Raw genomic sequence first — 23,599 nt, forward strand, 5'->3', positions numbered from 1 at the left:
TCAACCACCACCACCACCACCAAAGTAATTTCAGTGAGCACTGAGATAAATTCAGAGTGACAAGGAGGAAAGCATTAGTTTAGACTGAGAAGTGTCAGGGAAATGTGGTCTGAGCAGGTGACCGTGAGCTTGAAATCCGAATGACCCAGAGAAGGCAGCCATGGGCCACCTTACGGGGGAGGGGCAGTCCGGGTGCAGGAGCAGAGGGGGCAAAGGCCCTGAGGCAGGAACCCTTTGTAAGAGAGCCGAGTCCTGGGCCAGCGCGCCTTCGCCACCTGCTGCACCTCTAGGCCCTCGGAGAGGCCCGTTTGGTGTCCTGGGCCTCTCCCTTAAGCTCGGCCCTAAGATGCCAACTTCTCCAGGAAGGCGGCAGCTCTCTGAGGCTGTGGGACCCCCCTCCCAGAAGCCCTGTGGTCGAACCGGATCTGAGTTTCCTGGTTCCTGTCTGGCAGGGGATGAGCAGGCATCCTCCCCGCCTTCTCTCCCCAGGCTCCTGCCCCAGCCCCAAATCTCCATGGCAACCCTAGACACAACCCTGATCTGAAGAAGAGTCTGGAACCGGGAGCGCAAACATCTCTGGAGAGACCAGAGGAGCTGGTGTACTTGCTTCCTCTTGCTCCCTGAGTCCTGCCAACCCCTCCACCGCAGTCTCCCCAAAGACCCCAAACTGCGGATTCTGCCCGTCTGCCCCACTGCCGGGCACAGGACAGCCGGGATGGAAGTCTGTCCTCCGCGGTTGCCCCAGAGGCTGCTCCTGCTGGGGGCAGCCACGCTGACTGCATCGGCTCTGCACACCGGTGAGTCCGAGGGGGCTTGGCTGGGCAGGCAGGAGACTCAGGCCCACCACCCTCAGAGCCCGCTTCCCCAGTCAGCATTCACCCTGATGGGCTGGGGGACACTGGGAAACTCGCAGTCTGCTCTTGCCTGGCACCCCCAAATCCACCCCAATCCCTGTGGGTGGCTGGAGCTCCAAGTCACCCAGAAGCAAGGGCCTGGGGGCAGGTGGGGTGGCCTGGCATTGGGAAACGCTGTGGACTTCGGAGTCAGGTAACCCTGCATTTACACACTCAGTCTACCCTTGACATTACTTTTTTCTTTTTTGGCCTCACCCCCAACCAGGGATCGAACCTGTGGCCCCCTGCACTGGAGGCACAGAGTCTTAACCACTGGATCCCCAGGGCAGTCCTGCCATCACTGTTTCTAAGTCTTCGTTCCTCAGCAGTAAAGTGGGAAGAATGAAAGGGTCTTGCCCCTTAAGGGCCTGTTATTATTTTCCATATGTGATCAACCATGCAAGACACACAGATAGCACCCCACACATAGGGGGTGCTTGTTCACTCACTCTCTGAAACTCCCCCTGTCCCATGTCCCTCCAGGGCAGGTTCTGGCTTTAGTAGATCGGCACAGATATGAGAAGATGCTCCTACATCCTGAGCCCTAAAGGAGAATTTCTCCCCCACAGACCCAGATCCTGGCTTGTCCTCAAGCACCACTGGTGCCCCTACCATGCCCCAGAAAAGCCTCCTCCTGTTCTCCCTGTCTCCTTACAAAAACCAGAGATGGTTTGAATACTTGCACATTATCTCATTAATCCTCATAACAACCCAGTACTAATGAGGATGTTTGGGACTGGCACAGATACCAAACTAAAGGGAGTGTTTAACATAAGGACATTTATTATTTCACTTAAGAAGAGAGGCCTTAGGTGAGACCAGAAATGGTTTTCAGCAGCTCACCTGTGCCAAGGCTCCTCCATAATGCTCATGACCTCATCCTTGCAAGATGGCTGCTGTAGCTCCAGGCATCACATCCTCAGTCAATGACTTTCAAAAGCAGGAAGAAAAAGAGGCTCCTTATCACACAGCTCTCAATCCCTCTTTTTTTTACTAAATTAAGGAGGAAAATCTTTCTTAGGAACTCTCAGCATGCCTCTCCTTAAATCTCATTGGCCAGAATCAGGTCAGATGCCAATCCCTAAACCTGGCAAATAGAATTAGGGTTATAAGACTTGGATTAGGTTAATGACCAGGGGGCTAGCATGTTGCTCCTTGGTAGCTGAGGGGAACTGAGTTTCTTTTAGCAAGGAGAAACAGGGAATGGCTGTTGGCTGGGCAGGTGCCCGACTGTGTCTCTCCCATCCTTCCTTACGTAAGATAAAACTAGTACTTCTGCAGTGCTCATTAGGTGCTCTCCGAAGCACTGCACCCATACCCATACATGTCCACAATCCTTTAGTTTCCACTCCAAAATATGGAAAGGTCTGACAACCAGTATTTGTTTTTTAACTTACTGGCAACACCTTGACCTGAACTGATAGGAGTCTGTGTGTTGTCTCTATTTGTCCTACTTAGGGTAAATGTTCTGTAGAACTGCGCTAGAAAATGTGTCTGATCACAGAGGGCTGCGGCAGACTCCATTTGGGACTGTATCATATTATCTTTCTAAAATCTGGGAAATTCTGAAACCCCATCCGAAGATTTTTTGTTTTAAATGTGGACCATTTTTAAAGTTTTTATTGAATTTGTTACAATATTATTTCTGTTTTATGTTTTTTGGTTTTTTGGCTACCTAGCAGGTGGGATCTTAGCTCTGATTCCAGGGGTGGAACCCGCCCCCACCTCCATTGGAGCGGGGAGTCTTAACCACTTGGCCCCAGGGAAGTCCCTGTCCTAAGGTTTCTGAATAAGAGATCGAGGACTTGAATTACATTTTGTAGCCCTCACAAATATTCTGAGACGGATCAATCACCTGCCATTTCCCCAACTAGAAAACTGAGGCTCAGAGAGGGTGAGCGACTCGCTCCGGGCCACCCGGCGGGCAGATGGCAGGGGCCGGGCCGGGCACCTCGTCCAGGGCCGTCTCTCGTTGCAGCTGACCTGGTGGACCTGTGCGGCCGGACCCGGCAGGCGGACGGGCTGCTGCTGCGCTCGCACTCCGCGTCGCGCCGCTTTTACTTCGTGGCCCCCGACACCGACTGCGGGCTCTGGGTGCGGGCGGCCGCCGCCGGCGACAGGATCCGCCTCCAGTTCCCGCTTCTTCCTGGTCTACAGCCTGACCCCGCCATCCGTGCCGCCCCCGGCGCTCAACGCCTACGCCCAGCCGCCGGCGGACCCCTGCGCCCCCGGGTCCTACCTGCAGTTGTACGAGGGGGCGCCGGGGACGCCCCGGCCCCTGGGAGCCCCCCTCTGCGGCCTGACCATCCCGGCCCCGGTGACGACCTCCGGGGACCTCCTGGGCCTGCGCCTGGTCACCAGGGGCCGCCAGCCCCGCGTGGACTTCGTGGGCGAAGTCACCTCTTTCCGGCTGGGTGGGTTGGGGCAGTCGGCCTGGACCCGGAGGGGCCCGGGCCTGCGGGAGAGAAGCCGGTGGGGCGGTTCAGACCCAGAGCCAACCGCGCGGACTTGACTTCGCGCCCCTCACACTCCAGCATCCACTCCCTCATACACACGGCGCAAGCACATACCTCACACCTGGTACACACGGCTCCACAAACCCGGCACCCACAGACTGCCAGCGCACGGCTCACCCAGCTCACATATGGCGCACTCCCTCGCACACACAGTTCCCATCACGCACACCTCACACACAGTACCGCTTTGCACGCTTCCAGGCAACTCACGCCCACGTATGTCCACACACCGGCTCCTCTGTCCCGAGTCCGCCTCTCAGACAATTGCAGAGGAGCGGAGAGTGAGGACTCCTGGTGATGGTAAGTGAGGGAAGCCTACTTGGGCAAGGAAAGGGAACTGATGGTGATGTTAACAATAATCCCTTGTTGTCTCCTGCCCTTGGCAAGCCTCTGTTCTCACAGCAGCTCTGCTGGGTCATACCCTCCTATTGATGGATGGGAAACGGGCTCAGGGAGGTTAGGCAAAGTGCTGCAGCCCTCCCAGGTCACAGGCTGAGCAGCGGGGCTCTAACTGCTGGAGCTGGTCCTCTGCTCACACTGAGTCGAGGCTTGAGTCCCTGCAGGTCTGACACCTACATGTCTTGTGCGAATGAAAGCATTCACTTTCATTTTCACATGTAAGAAACCCAATTCAAGTTGGCTTAAGCCAAAGGAGAATTTGGGGGGCTCCTATAACTGGGATACTAAGGTGTTGGTTCAGGTATAGATGGATCCAAGAGCTCAAATGATGCCTCCTGGGCTCTCTCTTTTTAGTCTTTCCCTTTGGGTCTGTTTGGCTTTCATCTCAGGCAACTCTAGCTCCCTCTTTCTACTTGGCAGCAAGGTGGCCCTGCAGCTCCAAGAACGCAATCTCTCTTATAATTCTCACCTCAATGAAAAAAAGAGTGAGGACTTTTTCTCTATTGGCCACGCCATCGTGTGACTGGCAGGATCTCAGTTCCCGAAGAGGGACTGAACCCGAGCCCCCTACAGTGAAAGTGCCAAGTCCTACCCACTGGACTGCCAGGGAACTGCAGGGATCTTAAGGTTCTAGTCAAAGTCTTCAGGGTCAAATCTGATTAGTCACATGGGTCATGTGTCCATTCCCAGAACCAGGAATGGAATGCTCTGATTCCCATGCTCAGCTCTGAGCCATGGTATTGGTCAGTCCTGCCTGACCCAGCTTTTTTCCGCAGAATGGGGTGCTGTGTAAGCCAACCTGTCTGCCGCATCTGGGCACCAAGTCATCCCCTGTTCTCATCTGTGTGTGTGTTCATTCACTTAACAAGTATTGAGTAGCTGCCAGGTACCAGGTGCTGTTCTAGGTGCCAGGGATTCACGCAGCAATGAGTGAAAGAGAAAGTCCCTGCCTCATTTGAGCTGACGTTCTAGTGGGCGAGACAGACTACAAAGAATCAAGCCAATCTGTGTTCTGGAGAAGTGGTGAGTGCTGCAGGGGAACCGGAATCAGGCTAAAGGGGCGGGGGGCGGGGAGGGGTGGTGTGCTGTTCTCGTGTGGGGGTGAGGGCAGGCCTTCGGGCAAGATGACATTTGAGTGGAGACCTGAGAGGAACAAGCCGTAGAGTTGCAGGTGGGCTGATGGCAGGTACAGTGCCGAGGGTGGGGAGGTGCTTGGAGTGTTCAGGTCGCTGGGCACACACATGTGCACGTACACACTCACATGCTCACGTGAGCATGGGGCGGAATTCCTCCCCTGCCGCTTAGATACAGGCTATGAGGCCTTGGTCTAGTGACCTAACCTCCCTGTGCCTCAGTCTTCTCATCTCTAAAATGGGGTTGATAACAGTAGTGAAGCCACAGGGTTGCTGTGAAAACTCAGTGAGCTGGGATGCAAACCTTGCTGGGCCTGGCATAGGAACTCTGTAAATCTTAGCCACCATCACCCTCATCATCTTTATGATCACACCCCTGTCTCATCCATACTCTTGTCTGCACGCGCCTGGAAACAGCCTCTCCTGCTCACACCTCCTACATTCCCTCCCCGCCGGGCCACGCCTGCCCCGGTGCCCAAGGTCCTCATTGCGCGCCTCCTCTCTTGGCTGCAGGATCCTGTGGTGCCTACTTCCCGTGTCGGAACGGCAGGTGCATCCCCCTGAGCCTGGTGTGCGATCGCTGGGGCATGGACAACTGTGGCGACGGCAGTGACCAGGCTTCCTGGCCACCAGCCAACTGCGGAGGTCAGTGGGGGTGTGTGGCCTGGGCCCCGCCAAGCAGCTGGGATGGAAGCTGGAGGCAGGGGTGTGGCGGGAGAGGAAAAGGGGAAGCAGCGGGGACTCTGTCCAGACCAGGCTAAGGACCTCTAGCCTGAGGACCAGAGGGTGTTAGAGCTCGAAGATGCCAGAGGTGACAGGGTCCAGCTGCTTCCAACTGGTGTTTCAGTGGTGGTGAGGGTGCATGCTAAGTCATTTCCAAGAAGAACTGACTCACTGGAGAAGACCCTGATACTGGGAAAGACTGAAGGTGGGAGGAGAAGGGGGCGACAGAGGATGAGATGGTTGGATGGCATCACCGACTCAACAGACATGAGTTTGAGTAAGCTCCAGGAGTTGGTGATGGACAGGGAGGCTTGACGTGCTGTAGTTCATGGGGTTGCAAAGGGTCGGACACAACTGATTTACTGAACTGAACTGAGCTGAAGACATTTCCATCATGTCTGACTCTTTGCGACCCCATGGACTATAGTCTGTCAGGCTCCTCCATCCGTGGGATTCTCCAGGCAAGAATACTGGAGTGGGCTGCTATGCCCTCCTCCAGGGGACCTTCTAGACCCAGGGATTGAACCTGCATCTCTTATATCTCCTGCATTGGCAGGCAGGGTTTTTTTTTTTTTTTTTTTTTTACCACTAGTACCACCTGGATCAGGGTTCAAACCCATGTCTCTTTCAGTGGCAGATGGATTCTTTACCACTGAGACAGCAGGGAAGCCCTCCATAAAGACATTTCTGTCTATTTTTCTCATTGTCATTTCCCTTAGTCCCCAGAGCAATGCCTGGGGTATAGTAGATGATCAAAAAATACTTGTTGAATAAGTGGAAGAATGAACCTCCCCGTCCCTTCGTTTCTTTACCTGTAAACTGACGATGACAAATCTAGCCTTTTAGATCTGTCATGAACTTTAAGTGAAATCCTGTGGGTGAAGAGCCCAGTGCAGAGCACAGTGTTGGGTGCACTGACAATGCTCAATACAGGTACTTCCTTCTTGAGAAGTAGCTCCATTCATCCACTGCAGCCCCCGGAGCTAGACTGTGAGTTCAAGTCCATCCCTGCCACTTCTAGCCGTGTGACCTGGGCAAGTGACTTAACCTCTCTCTGTGCCTCAGTTCAGTTCAGTTCAGTTGCTCAGTTCAACTCTGCAACCCCATGGACTGCAGTATGCCAGGCTTCCCCGTCCATCACCAACTCCCGGAGCTTACTCAAACTCATGTGCATTGAGTCGATGCCATCCAACCATCTTATCCTCTGTCGTCCCCTTCTCCTCCTGCCTTCAATCTTTCCCAGCATCAGGGTCTTTTCCAATGAGTCAGTTCTTCACATTAGGAAGGCAAATTACTGGAGTCTCAGTTTCAGCATCAGTCCTTCCAATGAATATTCAGGACTGATCTCCTTGAGGATGGACTGGTTGGATCTCCTTGCAGTCCAAGGGACTCTCAAGAGTCTTCTCCAACACCACAGTTGAAAAGCATCAATTCTTTGGCGTTCAGCTTTCTTTATAGTCCAACTCTCACATCCATACATGACTACTGGAAAAGCCGTAGCTTTGACTAGATGGACCTTTGTGACAAAGTAATGTCCCTGCTTTTTAATACGCTAAGTTGGTCATAACTTTTCTTTCAAGGAGCAAGTGTCATTTAATTTCATGGCTGCAGTCACCATCTGCAGTGATTTTGGAGCCCCCCAAAATAAAATCTGTCACTGTTCCCACTGTTTCCCCATCCATTCCTTATCTGTAAAATAAAAATACTAATACTTGCTAAGAGGTTTTAAGAGGATTAAATGAGACATAATCATTTAATCATCAAATCTCAGTGAGTTAGTGGTTATTTCCCCCTGCAGGTCCCTCTCCAGTGCCCAGCCTGGCGGGGAATCTGGATGATGGTACCTCCCAGACCCTGACTCCTTCCCCGGCTCTTCAATCGTCAGGACTCCTGGGGACGGCAGCTGAGATGAGCCTGCCAGCCCCCTGGGACCCTGCCCAACAGGGGGAAGCTCTGGAAGGTAGGTGGCTCTTGGTTACCACCCACTGTCGCTCCACCCACCAAGATCATACTTTTCCCACTCCAGGGGAGGGCAGGGGGCAGCAGGCCCAGGCCGAGGCCTGAGTGGACGCTCTCTTTCTGCAGGGCCCTGGCTGCAAGGGGTGGCGCTGGCCTCCTCACTGTCCCTGGCCTCTGCTGGCCTCCTCCTGGGCCTCCTGTGGTGCTGTTGCTTCTCCGGCCAGCTGGCCTCCCGGGCCCGGGCCCGTGGCCTCTGCTGCACTGTCTGTTACAGGTGTCCTGGCCAAGTGGCCCCTGGGGGGCTGCGGCTGAGTGAGCCAGCCTTCCAGCGTCAGGGGGTGCATTCCTAGAAAGGCTTCGGGCATCGGAGGGAAGAGAGTGGTCTCTGGGGTCAGACGGTCCCCGGGTTCTGCCCCCCACCCTGCCACAGGGCTGTCTACCTTTGGGCCCATCACATAATCCTCCGAGATTCAGTCTGCCCCTCTGGAAAATGGGGTGATGCCCGCCTCGGAGGGTCACAGGGAAGGCCACTGGGACAGCTGACCCTGCAGCTTGTTTTGGCAGCTGGCGCCCTGCTGGGTCCGTGGAGGGCAGGGAGCAGGGGCCTCACACGCCTGATGCTGTCTCACTTCACCCCTGGAACTCGCTGGTCCATCCTGCTTGGCCCCATCCTGACCCACCCTCAGGGACCACGAGTCCCGCTTGAATCAAAGACACAGGAGACGACAGCCCTGGCGGGGATAGCACCGTTTATTAAGAAAGATCAAGACAAAGACCACAGGAGGGTCCCTTCTAGGACACAGAGGCCAGGCGTCCCGGCCCCACGTCTGGGGGGACTGCTGGCGGGGCGGGCCCTCGGGTGACCACAGATGGGGCAGGACGGTCACGTCCTCTCCCTGTCCCTCCCAGTCGTGCGTCCCAGCTCCCCCCACCCAAGGCACTTACTCTTTTCTGACCACCAAGGCCTCCTCCCCCCACGTCCCCTGGGCCTTCACTTCCAGATCCGTGGGGGGGACGCGGCCTGGCGCGGGCAGGGAGCCCCTCTCAGTGCTGGGCTCTGCCTCTAGCAGCTCCTGGTACGAGTTGGGTGGTTTCCCTTGCAGCCCCTTGAGGGCTGGGGGCCCTGGGCTGGGTGTGGGGTTGGTGGGGAGGGGGGCGATGCAGGCCGGGAGGGCTTGGTGGGAGGCGGAGGCTGCCGGGGCCGGGGGCCCAGCTGGTCTGGTGGGGGTGGATCGGGGCTAGGACGTGGGCTGGAGGGGGGCCGGGGTGCCTGCCCAGGGCTGAGCTGCCTTTTGCTCCACAGTTGGCACTAGAGAGCCTGCCCAACCCAGAGGAGGGTGGCCAAGGCCAACTGATGCCCTCCACTCCGGTAGCTGGTGAGGCTCCAAGGTGGCTGGCAAGGTGCCAGGCTGGAAGCCGAGGTTGGCTCCGCAGACGTGACGGCCGCCGCCCCGGGGCTGAACGAAGGGGCGGCCCAGCGCTGCCTTGGTGGGGGGGCTCCGTTGGTGGGGGCGGTTCTGGCCCCACTGAGCCACGGCGCCAACCCCGAGTCCTGGTGGCCCCCCGAGGCACCGGCTCTGGTGCAATCTGCTGTGCCCGCAGCCTGTGGCTCTGCCCAGGTGTGTTTGTGGGTGGGGGCGGGGGGGTGGCGTGCACACCCTCCAGTCCAGCCCAGGGCAGCAGCAGCAAAGCGTGGCATCGCCTCAGTTTCTTACAAAATATTCATCATCATCATAATAATATTAATAATAATATAGTCGCCGTTGCGGGGCTGGGGCGCGGCCCGGGAGTCCATGCGGGACGGGCCGCGCCTACGAGGGGCAGGGGCGTGTGTTGGCCCCCGCCTGGGCCCGGTGCTGCAGGTCCACTGGCTGTGCGGGGGGGCCGCCGGGCCGGGCGGAGTGCAGCACCAGGTTCTTGATGCAGCCCGTGATGCCCGAAGAGAACCTCCCCCCGGTCAGCACGGCCACGTCCGGGGCTCCGCCTGCGGGGGGAGAGGGCGGGCCCATCAGCTCGGGGAGCCCCGGGAGGGGGAGCTCCAGCTCTGCGGGGGCCCCCAGTCCCTCCCTCGCCCCCCGGAGGAGCAGGGCCCCAGCCCGCCCCGAGGCCCGCCTTCAAGACTCACCAATGTAGATGCTGCCCTTGGTGTTGACCGCCACGTTCGGGCCTGGGGACTGGCCGCTCACCAGCTCCTCTCCGTCCACCTGGATGGAGCCTCTCTGGCCCTCTCTGCATCGGAACGGGGGTCAGGCCCTCACCCCTGATTCCCCGTCCTCCCCAGCCCCGTGAGGGTCCCCTCCCTTTATGACAGAGGTCCGCCCCCTGCTGCCCGAGTTCTTTCCTGCCCCCCCCCCCATGCTGGGTGAGAGATCTGGCCCCACACACAGCTTCCGAGCACCCCACCCAGGTTTCCCCCATCCCTTGGGGTGCTCGTGCGCCCATCCTCGCCCCCCAGGAGTCTTGTCCCAGTCCTGGAAGTCTGTGCTCTGGGTGGTGATCTCCCCACTGACCCCGCCCTGAAGTTCTGTCTCCCCAGAGCTCAATGCCTGCCCCCGACACAGGACGGGGGAACTCTGGCCCCTCGCTCCGGTGCCTGGGGGGGGCTCCCTTACCGCAGCGCCGTCACACGATGCCACTCGCCGTCGTTAATGGGGTCTTCGGAGACCAGGCGGGCCTCCCCGCTACCCAGCTGGTAGCTGCAGGCACACGGGCCCAAGAGGGTGTGAGCAGGGGGTAGGACTGGGGGTGGGTGTGAGCAGGGGGTAGGACTGAGGGTGGGTGTGAGCAGGGGGTAGGACTGGGGGTGGGTGTGAGCAGGGGGTAGGACTGGGGGTGGGTGTGAGCAGGGGGTAGGACTGGGGGTGGGTGTGAGCAGGGGGTAGGACTGGGGGTGGGTGTGAGCAGGGGGTAGGACTGGGGGTGGGTAGTGGGGGGTGTGGATGGGGAGGGGACCAGAGGGAAAGCCGCTGAAGGATAAGGGGGGTGAGGGAAGGGACAGGAGGGGCCAGGACCCACCTGAAGACGAGGTGCCCGTCCTGAAGCCCAAGGCTGATGAAGTCCTTGCCTCGGCCAGACTGTCCCGCCTCCTGCCAGGGAAGCACAGCGTCTCTGCGGCCCCAGCAGCGGTGACCGCCTCCTTTCTCTCCCCCACTTCCCCGGCCACAGGGAGGCTGGGGAGCCTGAGATCCCCGGGCCAGATGCCCCACACTCACCTCGCCCTGCCAGACCAGGAGGCCGCTGGCCGTGCTGGTCCGAACCTCCAGCTCGATGGTCTCAGGCACCTCGGGGAGGCTGCGGTGGGCAAAGAGGGTGAGGGGCAGAAGTCCCACCCCGGGGCCCACACACCCTCCCAACACTGGTCTCACCTCCTGGAGAAGACGCGGCCCGGGAGAGCAAGGAAGCCGTTGTCATAGAAGTAGGCTCCGTACTGCCCGGGGGCATCTGTGGAGGGGCAGTGGGAGCGATGCTGGGAGCCCCACCCACCCCCATAGCGCATCCATCCCGCACAGGTACCGCTGACCTCCATCTCCACCCCGGCCTGTACTGCTCCTAAGGGGCTCTGGACCTGTGGCCCCTGGGGACCCGGGGTGGGGGGGGGCGGGTGCTGTGGGCAGAATTCAGAGGCCTCTGAACTTGGCTGGGAAAACATTACAGTTCTGGTCTTGCTCACTTCTTCCTGAAGGTAGCCGCTCCTTCAATTATGCAGGTACGAGACACTCTGAAGGTGACTTGGTCCCCAGTGGGAGATTTCCACACCCCCTTGCGGTAGTTACAGGTACTTAAAAACACTGTTTATGCTCATTGCAACTTTGGTAGCTGTTGTGACTAACAACCCTACATCTTGTATTTAATGGTTAATAAGGGAGTTCGACTGTGAAGAAAGCTGAGCGCTGAAAAATTGATGCTTTTGAACTGTGGTGTTGGAGAAGACTCTTGAGAGTCCCTTGGACTGCAAGGAGATCCAACCAGTCCATCCTAAAGGAGATCAGTCCTGGGTGTTCATTGGACTGATGCTGAAGCTGAAACTCTAACACTTTAGCCACCTCATGTGAAGAGTTGACTCATTGGAAAAGACCCTGATGCTGGGAGGGATTGGGGGCAGGAGGAGAAGAGGACGACAGAGGATGAGATGGTTGGATGGCATCACCGACTCGATGGGCATGAGTTTGAGTAAACTCTGGGAGTTGGTGATGGACAGGGAGGCCTGGTGTGCTGCGATTCATGGGGTCGCAAAGAGTCGCACACGACTGAGCGACTGAACTGAACTGAACTGAAAGAAGCAAAAAATTTTAAATGTTTTGATAAAAGTGAAAGGGTGAGTCACTCAGTCATATCCAACTCTTTGCAATTCCATGGACTCTAGTCCTCCAGGCTCCTCTGTCCATGGTATCCTCCAGGCAAGGATCTGGAGTGGGTTGCCATGCCCTTCTCCAGGGGATCTTCCTGACCCAGGGACCGAACCCAGGTCTTCTGCACTGTGGGTGGATTCTTTACCCTCTGAGCCACCAGGGAAGCCCTTTGATAACCTTGTTTCAGGATAATTGGTTTCCTTTGAAATCCTACGTGCTTCATTCATTCTTTGTAGTCAACAGGGTCAGGTAGGGTGATCACCCATTGCTATCTGCTGGTTCCTGTTCTGGTTCTTTTTTTGACTGTGATGGGTCTTCCTTGTGGCCCTCAGGCTCTAGAGAGCACAGGCTCAGTGGTTGCAGCGTGTGGGCTTAGCTGCTCCAAAACATGTGGGATCCCAGTTCCCTGACCAGGATTCGAACCCAAGTTCCCTGAATTGCAAGGAGGATTCTTTTTTTTTTTTTTTTTTGCAAGGAGGATTCTTAACCACTGGACAGCCTGGGAAGTCCCCTGTCCAAGTTTAGCTCTGCAAGTCCCTCATTCCCAGAAGCCTCTCAGGTCTGAGCAGACTGGGACAGCTGGTCACCCACGTCAGTAGCACATAAACGGTTCTGAACCCTTGAGTTCCCTCCATCTTATAGACGGGAAGACAGGCTCAGGGGTGAGGGACTTGCCCAGAAGTGGGAAGCCTGGATGGCAGCCCAGACCTTAGGAACGCATCACCCAGACTGTGTGTGTGGCTGTAACATTCCCAGCCCTACCTGCTCAACGCCATTCTGTACCAGCGCTGGCCCCTGGGGCCCGGCAGCTACCAGGGTAGGGGACACGTCGCAGGCCTCCACCAGCTGGTTAAGTGAGCAGCTAAAAGTTTCCGATCACCTACTCTGTGCCAGTTACGGGGCAGGAGGTTTCACATCATCCAGCCACAAACGTCATTTTAACTGGATCCTTGTCATAACCCTATGTCTTTGCTACAATTCACAGAAGCTAATAGTGTGCAATTTTTCATACTCTTGAGAGTCCCTTGGACAGCAAGGAGATCAATCTAATCAATCTTAAAGGAAATCAACCCTGAATATTCATTGGAGGGACTGATGAAGCTGAAGCTCCAATACTTGGGCCACCTGATGCGAAGAGCTGACTCATTGGAAAAGACCCTGATGCTGGGAAAGATTGAGGGTAGTAGGAGAAGCGGGCAGCAGAGGATGAGATGGTTGGATGGCATCACCGACTCAACGAACGTGAGTTTGAGCAAGCTCTGGGAGACGGTGCAGAGCAGGGAAGCGCGGCATGCTGCAGTCCAAGGGGTCACAAGGAGTCGGACAAGACTTAGGGACTCAACAACAACACTATTCTGTGTCTACTGTGGACCAGGCATTGTTTGAAGCGTTTTAAATACAGTAAAGGATCTTATTCTCACACGAAATTTTTTCCAAAGCTTTGTGGGAGGATGTTACTTCTTTCTATTTAATACATGAGGAAACGGAGGTCCAGAGAGGTTAAGTGACTCAGCCAAGTCACACAGGCAGGAAGGGGCAGAGAGCTGGGGTTTGAATGCAGACCTTTACGCACTAGACCACTACCTCTCCTCTTGTGTTAGTGATAAATAAGACACGTATCTAGAAATCAGGGAGCACAAGCCCTGTAAATGATGTTCAATAAATAAGTTTTTAAATTGGAGTGTTACTGCTTTACAACGTTATGTTAGTTTCTGCCTACAATGCAGTCAATCAGCCATATGTACACTTACACCCCTTCCCTTTTGGACCGCCCCTCTCCCCCATCCCCCCATCCTCCCATCCCCCCACCCCCAATCCCCCCCATCCCCCCATCTACGTCTTCACAGAGCACTGGGCTGAGCTCCCTGCGCTATACAGCAGGCTCCTACCAGCTATTTATGTTACACGTGGTCGTAAAGTCATTATCACTGCCTTTGAACAAATTGTGGAATCCTTGGGAACGACCGTCCTGCCTTATTCATCGTACATTTGCTGCTCCCGGGGCAAGGATGGGCGCACATGCACTTCTGTTGCTTGGATGCATGAATACAGAACAGGGAACAGAAGTGGGAGTGCCGCGCGGTCACCCAGCCTGTAAGCACGGGGCGGGACCCAGCTCTAGGCGGCCCGACTCTCCTTATCCTGTCTCTGCGCCCAGGGAGCCTCTCCCCTGGACCGGTTTTATTTAGAGGCCAGGATGCGGCAAGGGGGGTGGGGGTCACTGGAAGAGGGGCTGAGGGACCGACCCAGAGTCTGGGAAGGACAAGTCGGCTCAGCTCCTCTGGCTGCTCACGGCCAGTACATACCATTGCCCCCGCTGCCTTCAAGATGCCAGTCGGGCTCCACCATGCCGTGTCCAGAGCCTGTGGGGAGAGGCAGGCTCCGGTTGGCGGGCTGAGTCCCGCTCCTGGAGCCCCGAGGGGGAAGGCGGAGAGAAGTCGGGGCGCTTACTGTGCTGGCAGCGTGGGCCCGAGAAGCCGGGGGGACAGAGGCAGCGGTCGCCCTGGCAGGTTCCCCCGTGCAGACAGGGCTCACGGAGCCGGCAAGGGTTCTCCTCGTGCTCGCAGAGGTCTCCTGCAGGCCGGGGCAGAGGTGAGCGGGCAGGGGCCGGGGCGGCCGCTGCCCACGCTGCGCCCCTGCCCAGCACCGGCCGGGGGCTCCCCCACCTTTGAAGCCGTCTCGACACAGACACTGGAACTCGTATTCGCCTGCGGGCATGCATGTGGCGCCGTGGCGACAGGGCTGGCGCTCGCACGGCGAGCCATCGTAGCACTGCCCGACGCCCCGGCTGCCCAGGAAGCTGTAGGTGAGGTCCAGCCGCTTTCCGTTCACTGACACCTGTGGGGACAGGAACACGGAGAGGCCTGGAGAGCGCGGCGGGCAGCGGCACGGGTGCCCCAGCAGACGGAGGGGAGCGGGGGCCCAGGCTCGGGCTTGAGCAGGGAGGTGGGAGACTAGGGCGGGGAGCGTGAGGCAGCTGCGCAGTCATGTCCGACTCTTTGCAACCCCCTGGACTATACAGTCCATGGAATTCTCCAGGCCAGAATACTGGAGTGGGTAGCCTCTCCCTTCTCCAGGGGATCTTCCCAACCCAGGGATCAAACCCAGGTCTCCTGCATTGTGGGCAGATTCTTTACCAGCTGAGCCACAAGGGAAGCCCAAGAATACTGGAGTGGGTAGCCTTTCCCTTCTCCAGTGGATCTTCCCAACCCAGGGATCAAACCCAGGTCTCCTGCATTGTGGGCAGATTCTTTACCAGCTGAGCCACCAAGGAAGGAGGAACACCCTTCAGGGCCCCAGGAACACCTATCACAGCGGTCCCGCCTTGGGACGAGCTTTGAAGGCAGGTGCAATCATCCCATTTCCCAGAGGAGGAAACTGAGGCTCGGAGGGGGAAGCATCCAGTCCCCAGCACCCGGGGCTGCCGGCAGACGAGGGGAGACCGCCCCGCCCTCCCCGTAGGTAGGCGGTCGCGAAGTCTGCTCACCTCACCCACACAGCCGTGGAAGTGGGCGGTCACGTTGGTGGCCGGGGGCAGCTGCACGGACGGCTCCACGCCGCCCAGGTAGAGCAGGGTGTGCAGGTTGAGGCCCTGGCTCTTGCCGGGCGAGGAGCGCAGCACGGGCCGCCCGCCGTTCACCCGCAGGCTGCCATCCTTGTTGAGACGTTCCGCGGACACGTGATGCCAGCGGCCCAGGGCCAGCGGCTCGGCGCTCCGCAGGATGGCCAGTCCTGGGGAGGACGCCGGGCAGGGTTGGCACGTGGATGGGCGCCCCTGCCCTGGCCCACCCCCCCCCCGCCACGGGAATTTAAGCAGACACAGAACCTCCTTCAGCCTCTCTGTGCCCCCCGAGGAACCCCCCAAAGAGGTCTAGGGACTCGAATTGGGTCACACGGAGAGAAGGAATGCATCAGGGGCCTCCTGTTGGTCTGACATCAGAATTTACTCCTCCTGCCTCCTGGGGCCCCGGAGGGCCTGGGATGCGGGGGGCACGGAGCCTGGTGCCCACGGCCCGTCTGCGTTTGGTGTCACACTCACCCGAGCCAAGCTCGTAGCGGAACTCCAGGTGGCCGCCAACCATAGCCAGGGACACGAAGTCCTCCACCGGCCCGCTCTTCCCTCCACTGAACAGCAGCACCCCGTCGGGCGCCAGCGGCTTGAACTCCACGTCCAGGCGCAGCTCGTGGTGTGTGTTGGTGAGAGCGGGCAGTGCCAGGTAGGAGTCCGTGCCCGCCAGGGAGGGGGTGGTTACGGTCACACCTGCGGCAGCCATAGCTCAGCAGCGGCAGTGGGAGCCCCAGGGCCCCGGGAGGGCCCCGACCAGGCAGCCTCCCTCCGGGACCCCTGCTCATCCCCACCGTCCAGTACCAGGGGCTGGGGACCCACTGGGCAGTGGCTGCGGCCGCGGCCTTGAGACTCCCTGCCCCTGGTGCGGCAGAGCGGCCGATCTCCAATCAGATCAGGTTCCTCTCTGGGGCCCTTGCTTAAGGAATTCAGGCTCCGGAATAGCTGGGCCCATCGGGGCCTCAGGGTGCCCTGCCCAGCTCCCCCGGCCTCCCTGGGATCCCCGGGGCCTCAGGCCCCCGCTCTGCCTACCTTCCTCACACCTCAACCCCGAGCGGCCCAGGTGGCAGCGGCACGTGTAGCCGCGGCCGTCGGGCCGGTTCACACACGTGGCGTCGGGCCCACAGGCCTCTGTGGTGGGGGACACAGGGGGCGGTGAGTCGGGGGGACGTGGGGGTGTCCAGGGAGAGACGGGGCCCGATGCCAGGGTCCTACCTACTGCACCCCCTTGGCCGGTTAGGGCCCGGCCAGCCCGGGGGTGCTGCGTGGGGAGACGGCGGTGGGGAAGGGACTTAGGCCAGGGGGATAGCAAGGTGGGGAGTGAGCCTGTGACTCCGGGTCTTGTTCCTGGAAGGCTGCACCCGCCCACACTAGTGTGGGGGTGAGGAGTCCCTGGGTGGGGTGAGTGCTCTGGTGACAGGTAGTAGGTACCCGGGAGTGGTGATGGGGGCCAGGGGCCACACCTGGGTGCAGTGAGCAGGGTGAGGCCTTGGGTGGCAGAGATGCGAGGCGGAGGGGAGGTTAGTGTAAGCGGTGACGGAAGTCAGAAGCCAGGAAGGTGCTAAGTACTTGGGGGAGGACTCGCGAGCGTGGTGAGTACTCAGCCGCTGTGGGGGCGGTGGTTGGGGGCAGGTATGCAGAGGGAAGAGAGAGGCTGGGGTGGCAGCCATGGACGGGGCGGGGGGTACCCACCTGGATGGCAGTGCAGGGCCTGTGAGTGCTCACAGCGGCTCCCGGTGAAGCCAGCCGGACATACACACACATAGCTGCTGCTCTCCGAGTCCTGGCACTGGCCCCCGTTCTGCGAGGCAACCCCCAAAAGTCAGGCCAAGGACACCCGGGCCCTCCCCTACTTCCTGCGGGGTTGGGGGGTGTCTGTCCCGGCCGAAGGCAATGGCTTGGGGCAGCCGGGAGGATGGTGCGGCCTGGGGGGTGTCACCTGGCAGGGCCGGTCTCGACAGGTCGGGCAGTGGGAGATGCCATGCGCCGTGAGGTTGAGGTCGTGGAAGACGATCTCCTCGCCTTGGATGCGCAGCTCTCGGACACAGCCTGGGGTGGGGGGTGGGCAGGATGAGCCAAGGTGGGGGTGCCCGGAGGCCCATCCTCCCGGGTGACCACGGGCTCGGCCAGCCCGTGGGGAGGTCTGGCCAGGGCTGCAGGCGGGGATGGGGGGGCTCACCTACGAAGCCACTGCTCAGCCCTGCCTTCGGGATGGCACCGTAGTCGGGGTAGCCGCCCAGGTAGAGCTCCTCGTTCAGATCCAAGCCCTGGAACTTGCCCTGGGCAGAGGGGACGTCGGGAGTGGCAGCCAGGCTGGGCGGAGGTGGGGGAGGGGCCGGGCCCAGGGGGACGGGGCTGGGTCTCACCTGCGAGGTGCCGTTGACCGGCGCCAGGCTGCCCACGATCAGAGAGCCCTGGGTGAGGCTGCGCAGCAGGGTCACGGTGTGGAACTGGCCCAGGGCCAGCGGCGTGGGGTGGCGGATGGTAGCCATGCCCGAGCCTGCGTCAAACCTGCTCCGCGGGGCAGGGGTCGGGGGGCAGGGCAGGAGAGAGAGGATGTGGGGTCTGTAGGGAGGGCCCCAGGCTGGCAAAGGGGTCCACGCCATTGCCCGCCTCCCCGCCCACCCCGCCCCAACCCTTCTCCCCGTTACACCGATTCCCGGGGAGCTTGTCCAGAGCCACCCCGGGGCTCCAAGTGCGCCTGGCTCCAGGCCCCTGCAGCCGAGCACGCGGCCTCACTCCTCGCCTGAGGATCTCTCTCTGTGATCATGTTTCTTTCCTTCTTAGTTTGCAGCTGGTCTCCACCAACCGGGACATTACATTCCCACAAGGGCCAGAACTTGATCCGTTGTGTTTACTGACGCCCGACACACACTAGGCGTTCAGCAAATGACTGCTGAATGAATGAATGAAGGAAGGAGTTCTGGCCTGCAGCAGCCCTGCCCCAGAAGGTCGCTCTCAGCATCCCTGAGTGTTCCTGCTGCACTTTTGTGCAGGTCAGAGGCTGCCTCCTCCAACACCAGCCAGTGGGCTGTGCTGGCCCCGGCAGAACGGAGGTCATCGAGGATAACAGCCACATCTGCTTCTTCCAGAACCCGGGGGTGGCACGCCCCTGATGGGAAGTCCTGCAGTCTAGTCCCCCAGCGCCCCCTTCCCCCATAAATGCGGAGGGTGAGGGTCCTCACCGGAACTCGGGCCTCCCGCCCACGAGGCCGAAGGAGATGAAGTCGGGCTGCCTGTTGGCCAGGTTGGCGGGGCTCCCTGGGATCCGCTTCTGCCCGTTGTATAGCAGCATCCCTGGCGGGCATGGCTGTGTGAGGGTCTCTCCGTCCATGCCCACCACCCCACCCCCTGCCCCGAGCTGGGGAGCCCGCCCCTCCCTCATGCACACCCCACGCAGCCAGGGCGTCTCACTCTCAGGACGGGGCCCGAGATAGAAGGGCCTTGCTGAGAGTCCCTAGAAAGAAGCTGAACTTGTTCCACTTACGAGGGAGGGTCAACCTGAAGAAGGAGAGGGAGGCAGAGAGACTCACCAGAGTAGAGAAGAAGGCCTGGACAAGCAAGTCAGAGACCCGTAAGAGGAGGGAGGAGACAGATAAGAGAGAGAGAGAGAGAGAGGGGAGGAAAGGGTGAGGGGGGAGGAGGGACGAGGGAGCGGAGGCAGGAGGAGGGAAGTGGGGCAGGAGGGCAGGGGAGGCTGCATCCGTGGCAGACTTGGAGGCAGGAGGCTTGGGTGCAGGCGTCTCAGAGGAGCGGATGGAGAAGCAAGGCGGAGGAGACAGCCAGAGAGGGGGGGCCCAGCAGGCCTAGGGGCCCCGGGACGGGGCGGGGTCCGAGGACCAGCGGCTGCCAGGGCTGGTGCCACGCTGGCAGGGACCGCGGAGATCCCCAGCGTCAACTCTGCTCCCGCGGCTCACCGTCCGCAGAGTCCGGCCGGAAGGTGATCTTGATCTCAAACTTCCTGTAGGCGTCCTTGATGGTGGGCAGCGGCAGGAAGGAGTAGGGGGTCTGCGTGAAGTAGGGTACCACGCGCTCTGTGGGCAGAAAGCAGAGTTGGAGACAACACTCCCCCAGGCGGCGGGCAGGGTGCGGCCGCTCCCCGGCAGGGCGGGGGCGGGGGTGGTGGTCTCACCTGGCACCTGCAACCGGGCGAAGGCCTTGACCTTGCCCTGGCGGTTGGAGGCGGTGCAGACGTACGTGCCGGCGTCCTGGGGCCGCACCGAGGGCAGCAGCAGCATGTGGTTCTCCAGGCGGCTGTCGGGCGGCAGGTTCCCGTCCACCTGCAGACACGCCGGCACCATGACCCCTGGCCGCGGCCCGCACCTCCGTGGGGCCTGCCCCCCACTCCCCACCCGGGGCCCCCACCCTCAGACCCGGAGCGGGGACTCTGTGCCAAGCCTGGGGGTCCTGGGGACAGCGACACGGGGAAGACCTGGTCCCGGCCACTCAGGCACGCCCGGCGGCCCCCTGCCCAGCCGTTACCTTGCTCCAGGTGATTTCAGGAGCAGGATAGCCAGACACCATGCAAGGGAAGACAGCTGTAGAACCTGCGGGCACGCGGACCTCGGGGGGCGTTGAGATCTGGGGCAAGGCTGAGAGGAAGGAGGGAGACGCAGGCCATCAGTCTGATGACGGCCACTGCCTGACTCGTTTAATCCTCACACCCTCCCTGGGAGGGAGGCATTGTGCCCCCATTTCACAGATGAGGAAGCTGTGTCTGGGAGGGAAAGTAGCCATTCACTCCTGGTTGCAGCGATGGAACCAGGCAGAGCCAGGGCTCAGGGACATGTCCAATTGACTTCACAGACCGAGCTGCAGAGACACACCAGCTGGAACATCGTGCAGCCCTCGGGGGACCTGAGAAGGGGGTGCTAGGCCAGCAGGGGTAAGTTTGGGGGCGACTCAGAGGGCTTGGGATGAAAAAGAATAGTTTTTGAAGAACACACAGATTATAACTGCCTGGCATCATCTATGTCCAGGTTTCACTTCTCTGTTTTAATTTTTAAATGTTTCATCTTTTTTGCCATGCCATGTGGCATGTGAGATCTTAGTTCCCTGACCAGTGGACTGAACCCTCACGCCTGGGAGCGGAAGCACGAAGTCGTAACCACTGGACCACCAGGGAAATCTCATCTTTTACTGTCTCCTTTGCATCTGTGTTGTCTCTGCCATCAGTCTGGGCTGCAGGGCCCTCATAGAGCAAGGCTCTCCTGCAGGTGAGGACTACGCGTCTGATTTTCTCTTGATGCCCCATGGCACAGGTTTCCCTGCAAGTTCCAGCCGCCCCAGAGGACCACTCACGTCTGTCCCCTGCTACACTTGCTTGTTAGGAAAAGTGAAAGTGAAAGTCGCTCAGTCGTGTCCGACTCTTTGTGACCCCATGGACTATAGAGTCTATGGGATTCTCCAGGCCAGAATACTGGAGTGGGTAGCCTATCCCTTCTCCAGGGGATCTTCCCAACCCAGGGATCAAACCCAGGTCTCCCACATTGCAGGTGGATTCTTTACCAACTGAGCTCACAGGGAAGCCCTGCTTGTTAGGAAACCCACTCCCTAAAGACACTGAGCTGAAAGCCCCCGCGAGAGCGGGAGGAAGGAGGAGGGCAGGGCGGGCAGGGGGCAGCCCTCACCCTGGACCAGCAGCAGCACGTGGGACTGGGTGGTGCCTGCGGAGTTGGTGGCGGTGCAGCGGTACTGCCCTGCGTCGGCCAGCTCCACGTGCGCGATCCTGACGACGCCTCCGCTCTGCACGATGCCCGGCCGCAGGCGCCCGCCCACTTTGCTCCACGTCACCTGGGGCTTGGGGTCCCCCAGGGCCAGGCACTCGAACTCCACGGCGTGGCCGACCACCACGGACTGCACGGAGGTCCGGATGTTGATGAGCACGGACGGCAGAGCTGGGGAGGATGGCGGCAGATGGGGTGAGCCCGGCTGGCTGGGGCCTGGGCTCAGGGAGGCCGCAGCTGCCCCCGGGAAAGGTGGACACTGCAGCCCCAGGTCGCCAGCATTTCACTCGCCTTCTCCTGCGCCCACTCATTAGCACAAGCACTTGTTTGCTCTTTTGTTCATTTGCTTCCTCACGGGTGCATCTGTCGTCATTTTCACTGGTTTGTCTAAGCACCCACAAACTCCGCGCATCTTCCTTCTCCCCCTCTCCTTTGCAAGATTCATAAGCCCCCTTACACTCTGCTAGTGAAAGTCGTTCCGTCATGTCCGACTCTTTACCACCCCCTGGATACTATACAGTCCGTGGAATTCTCCAGGCCAGAATACTGGAGTGGGTAGCCATTCCCTTCTCCAGGGGATCTTCCCCACCCAGGGGTGGAACCCAGGTCTCCCGCATTGCAGGCAGATTCTTTTCCAGCTGAGCCACCAGGGAAGCCCAGATGCAAGCAAGATACAGTCAAATAATTATTTTTATTTGTACACATTTAAGGGGTTTCTTTGGAGAAGGAGATGGCAACCCACTCCAGTATTCTTGCCTGGAAAATTCCAGACAAAGGAGCTTGATGGCTACAGTCCATGGGGTCCCAAAGAGTTGGACATGACTGAGCGACTATCACTCACTCACTCAAGGGGTTGCTTGGGGAATATGGTCCCTACACCTTTCCTCTCTGTCCCCTGCTCTTAGCAGAAGCCTGAAGCCACCCTCCTACCTTGGACAACCAGCTGGGCGCTGGCCTGGGCCTGTCCCCATGGCCCCTGGGCCTGGCACACGTAGGTTCCTTGGCAATTCTGGTCTAAGTTCTGGATTCTGTGAAGAAACAAATAAGACATCAGTGAATAAAAACAATTGCTGAGAATATGTGGCAACGGCGTAGGAGTTAAAAGCTGCCAGAGATCGGCACAGGATGTAAATCTCTAGTCTCCCCAGAACCCTGGGAGACAGGCAGGCAGGCAGGGTGAGTGTCACCACACCCATTTCACACCAAAGACCTTCTGGTCCAGAGCTCAAGGCCCAGAGCAGTTCTCAGGCCGCAGAGCTGCGATCTGGGCCACGTGTCTGTGTCTGGCCTCAGAGCCTGTTCAGCTTTCCTTTAACAAAAGCACAAACGTGGGCCGCTGGGGGATGCAGGCCCCTCCTGTGCTGAGCGCCGAGTTGAGCGCTCCGGGGTCTCGCATAACCCCCTGCACCACCGACCGCTCTGAGGCTCAGGGAGGTAAAGTCACGTCTCGAGGCCATCGTCTCACGCTAAGCCCTCCCCGTGGGGCAGGGATTCTAACAGACCCCCGTGTGCCTCGGGCTGGCGCGCCCCACCCCCACTCACCGGAGCACGCCATCGTGCACGCTGTGTCCGGGAGGCAGCGGACCCCCTTCCTTGACCCAGCGGAGCTGGGTGCCTGGGTCGCTGGGGACAACACAGTGGAACTCCACGCTGGCCCCTGTGCTCTTGGTCTCCAGCTGAGGCGTGACCTGGACCGTGGGTGCGGGCCCTGCTGGTGCGGGCGTGGCGGGGAGAGAGCCGGAGGGGCCTGTGGGGACAGGTGCGAGGTTGTGAGAGTGTGTGTGTGTGTGTGTGTGTGAGTGTGAGTGTGTGTGTGTGACATCCCCGATGCTGCGCCAGGACCCAGGAACCCCCCATCCTAACTTTCCAAGGAACTTCTCCCGTTTGCCTCTCTGACCAGGGTAAAAAGACCTTTCACTGGCAGATTCATTCACCCGCTCACTTGGTTAGTCATTTAATCAACACATATAAGGGCCCATGGGGACTTTTCTGGTGGTCCAGTGAGGAAGAATCCACCTCCCAAGGCAAGGGACGCAGGTTCAACCCCCGGTCAGGGAACTGAGGTTCCACGTGCCGCAGGACAACGAAGCCTGCAAGCCACGACTGCAGAGCCTGGGTCACGACTAGAGAGACGACCGCCCGCTGCAACGAAAGGTCCTGTGTGCTGCAATTAAGACCCAATGCAGCCAAATAAATGCGTATGAAAGAAAAAAAGCCTGTGAAGTGCTGGACTGCACTTTTACAAGCTCCTGGCCTTCGGGTGCAGCAAGGGCAGCCCAAGGTCAGAGCGGGAAGGGTCGGTCTTAGAAAGATTCAGACATTTGAAGGAAGGACAG

The 23,599-nt window shown here is 59.3% G+C and overlaps 2 protein-coding genes across 6 annotated transcripts in view; one reads left to right on the top strand and one right to left on the bottom strand.

Annotated features, from left to right (window-relative positions):
* The first annotated feature begins 715 nt into the window (after nt 1–715).
* On the top strand, nt 716–7,973 carry LDLRAD2 (low density lipoprotein receptor class A domain containing 2). The gene is given in 6 exon segments (XM_065928894.1): nt 716–797; nt 2,872–3,029; nt 3,031–3,307; nt 5,455–5,586; nt 7,463–7,624; nt 7,750–7,973. Coding segments are annotated over 6 exon segments (1,035 nt in total).
* Nucleotides 7,974–8,355: 382 nt separating this feature from the next.
* HSPG2 (heparan sulfate proteoglycan 2) overlaps nt 8,356–23,599 on the bottom strand; it is a 106,837-nt gene continuing 91,593 nt past the window's right edge. For 3 of the 5 annotated variants that reach the window (XM_065930007.1, XM_065930005.1, XM_065930003.1), the window contains 23 exons: nt 22,806–23,010; nt 22,194–22,291; nt 21,168–21,434; nt 20,020–20,129; nt 19,670–19,817; nt 19,455–19,571; nt 18,723–18,834; nt 17,904–18,048; nt 17,717–17,816; nt 17,477–17,586; nt 17,230–17,338; nt 16,570–16,668; nt 16,012–16,233; nt 15,460–15,704; nt 14,639–14,810; nt 14,424–14,546; nt 14,279–14,335; nt 10,989–11,064; nt 10,836–10,914; nt 10,639–10,709; nt 10,236–10,319; nt 9,749–9,852; nt 8,356–9,607 (listed from right to left, as the gene is read on the bottom strand). In XM_065930007.1, coding sequence (XP_065786079.1) covers nt 9,435–9,607; nt 9,749–9,852; nt 10,236–10,319; nt 10,639–10,709; nt 10,836–10,914; nt 10,989–11,064; nt 14,279–14,335; nt 14,424–14,546; nt 14,639–14,810; nt 15,460–15,704; nt 16,012–16,233; nt 16,570–16,668; nt 17,230–17,338; nt 17,477–17,586; nt 17,717–17,816; nt 17,904–18,048; nt 18,723–18,834; nt 19,455–19,571; nt 19,670–19,817; nt 20,020–20,129; nt 21,168–21,434; nt 22,194–22,291; nt 22,806–23,010 — 3,026 coding nt within the window. In that variant the 3' untranslated portion in view covers nt 8,356–9,434. The remainder of the gene's footprint in view (nt 9,608–9,748; nt 9,853–10,235; nt 10,320–10,638; nt 10,710–10,835; nt 10,915–10,988; nt 11,065–14,278; nt 14,336–14,423; nt 14,547–14,638; nt 14,811–15,459; nt 15,705–16,011; nt 16,234–16,569; nt 16,669–17,229; nt 17,339–17,476; nt 17,587–17,716; nt 17,817–17,903; nt 18,049–18,722; nt 18,835–19,454; nt 19,572–19,669; nt 19,818–20,019; nt 20,130–21,167; nt 21,435–22,193; nt 22,292–22,805; nt 23,011–23,599) is intronic. The other 2 variants (XM_065930008.1, XM_065930006.1) reach the window with 1 other exon arrangement.

Source organism: Muntiacus reevesi, chromosome 3, assembly GCF_963930625.1.
Source record: "Muntiacus reevesi chromosome 3, mMunRee1.1, whole genome shotgun sequence".
In the NCBI taxonomy this organism is placed as follows: Eukaryota; Metazoa; Chordata; class Mammalia; order Artiodactyla; family Cervidae; genus Muntiacus; species Muntiacus reevesi.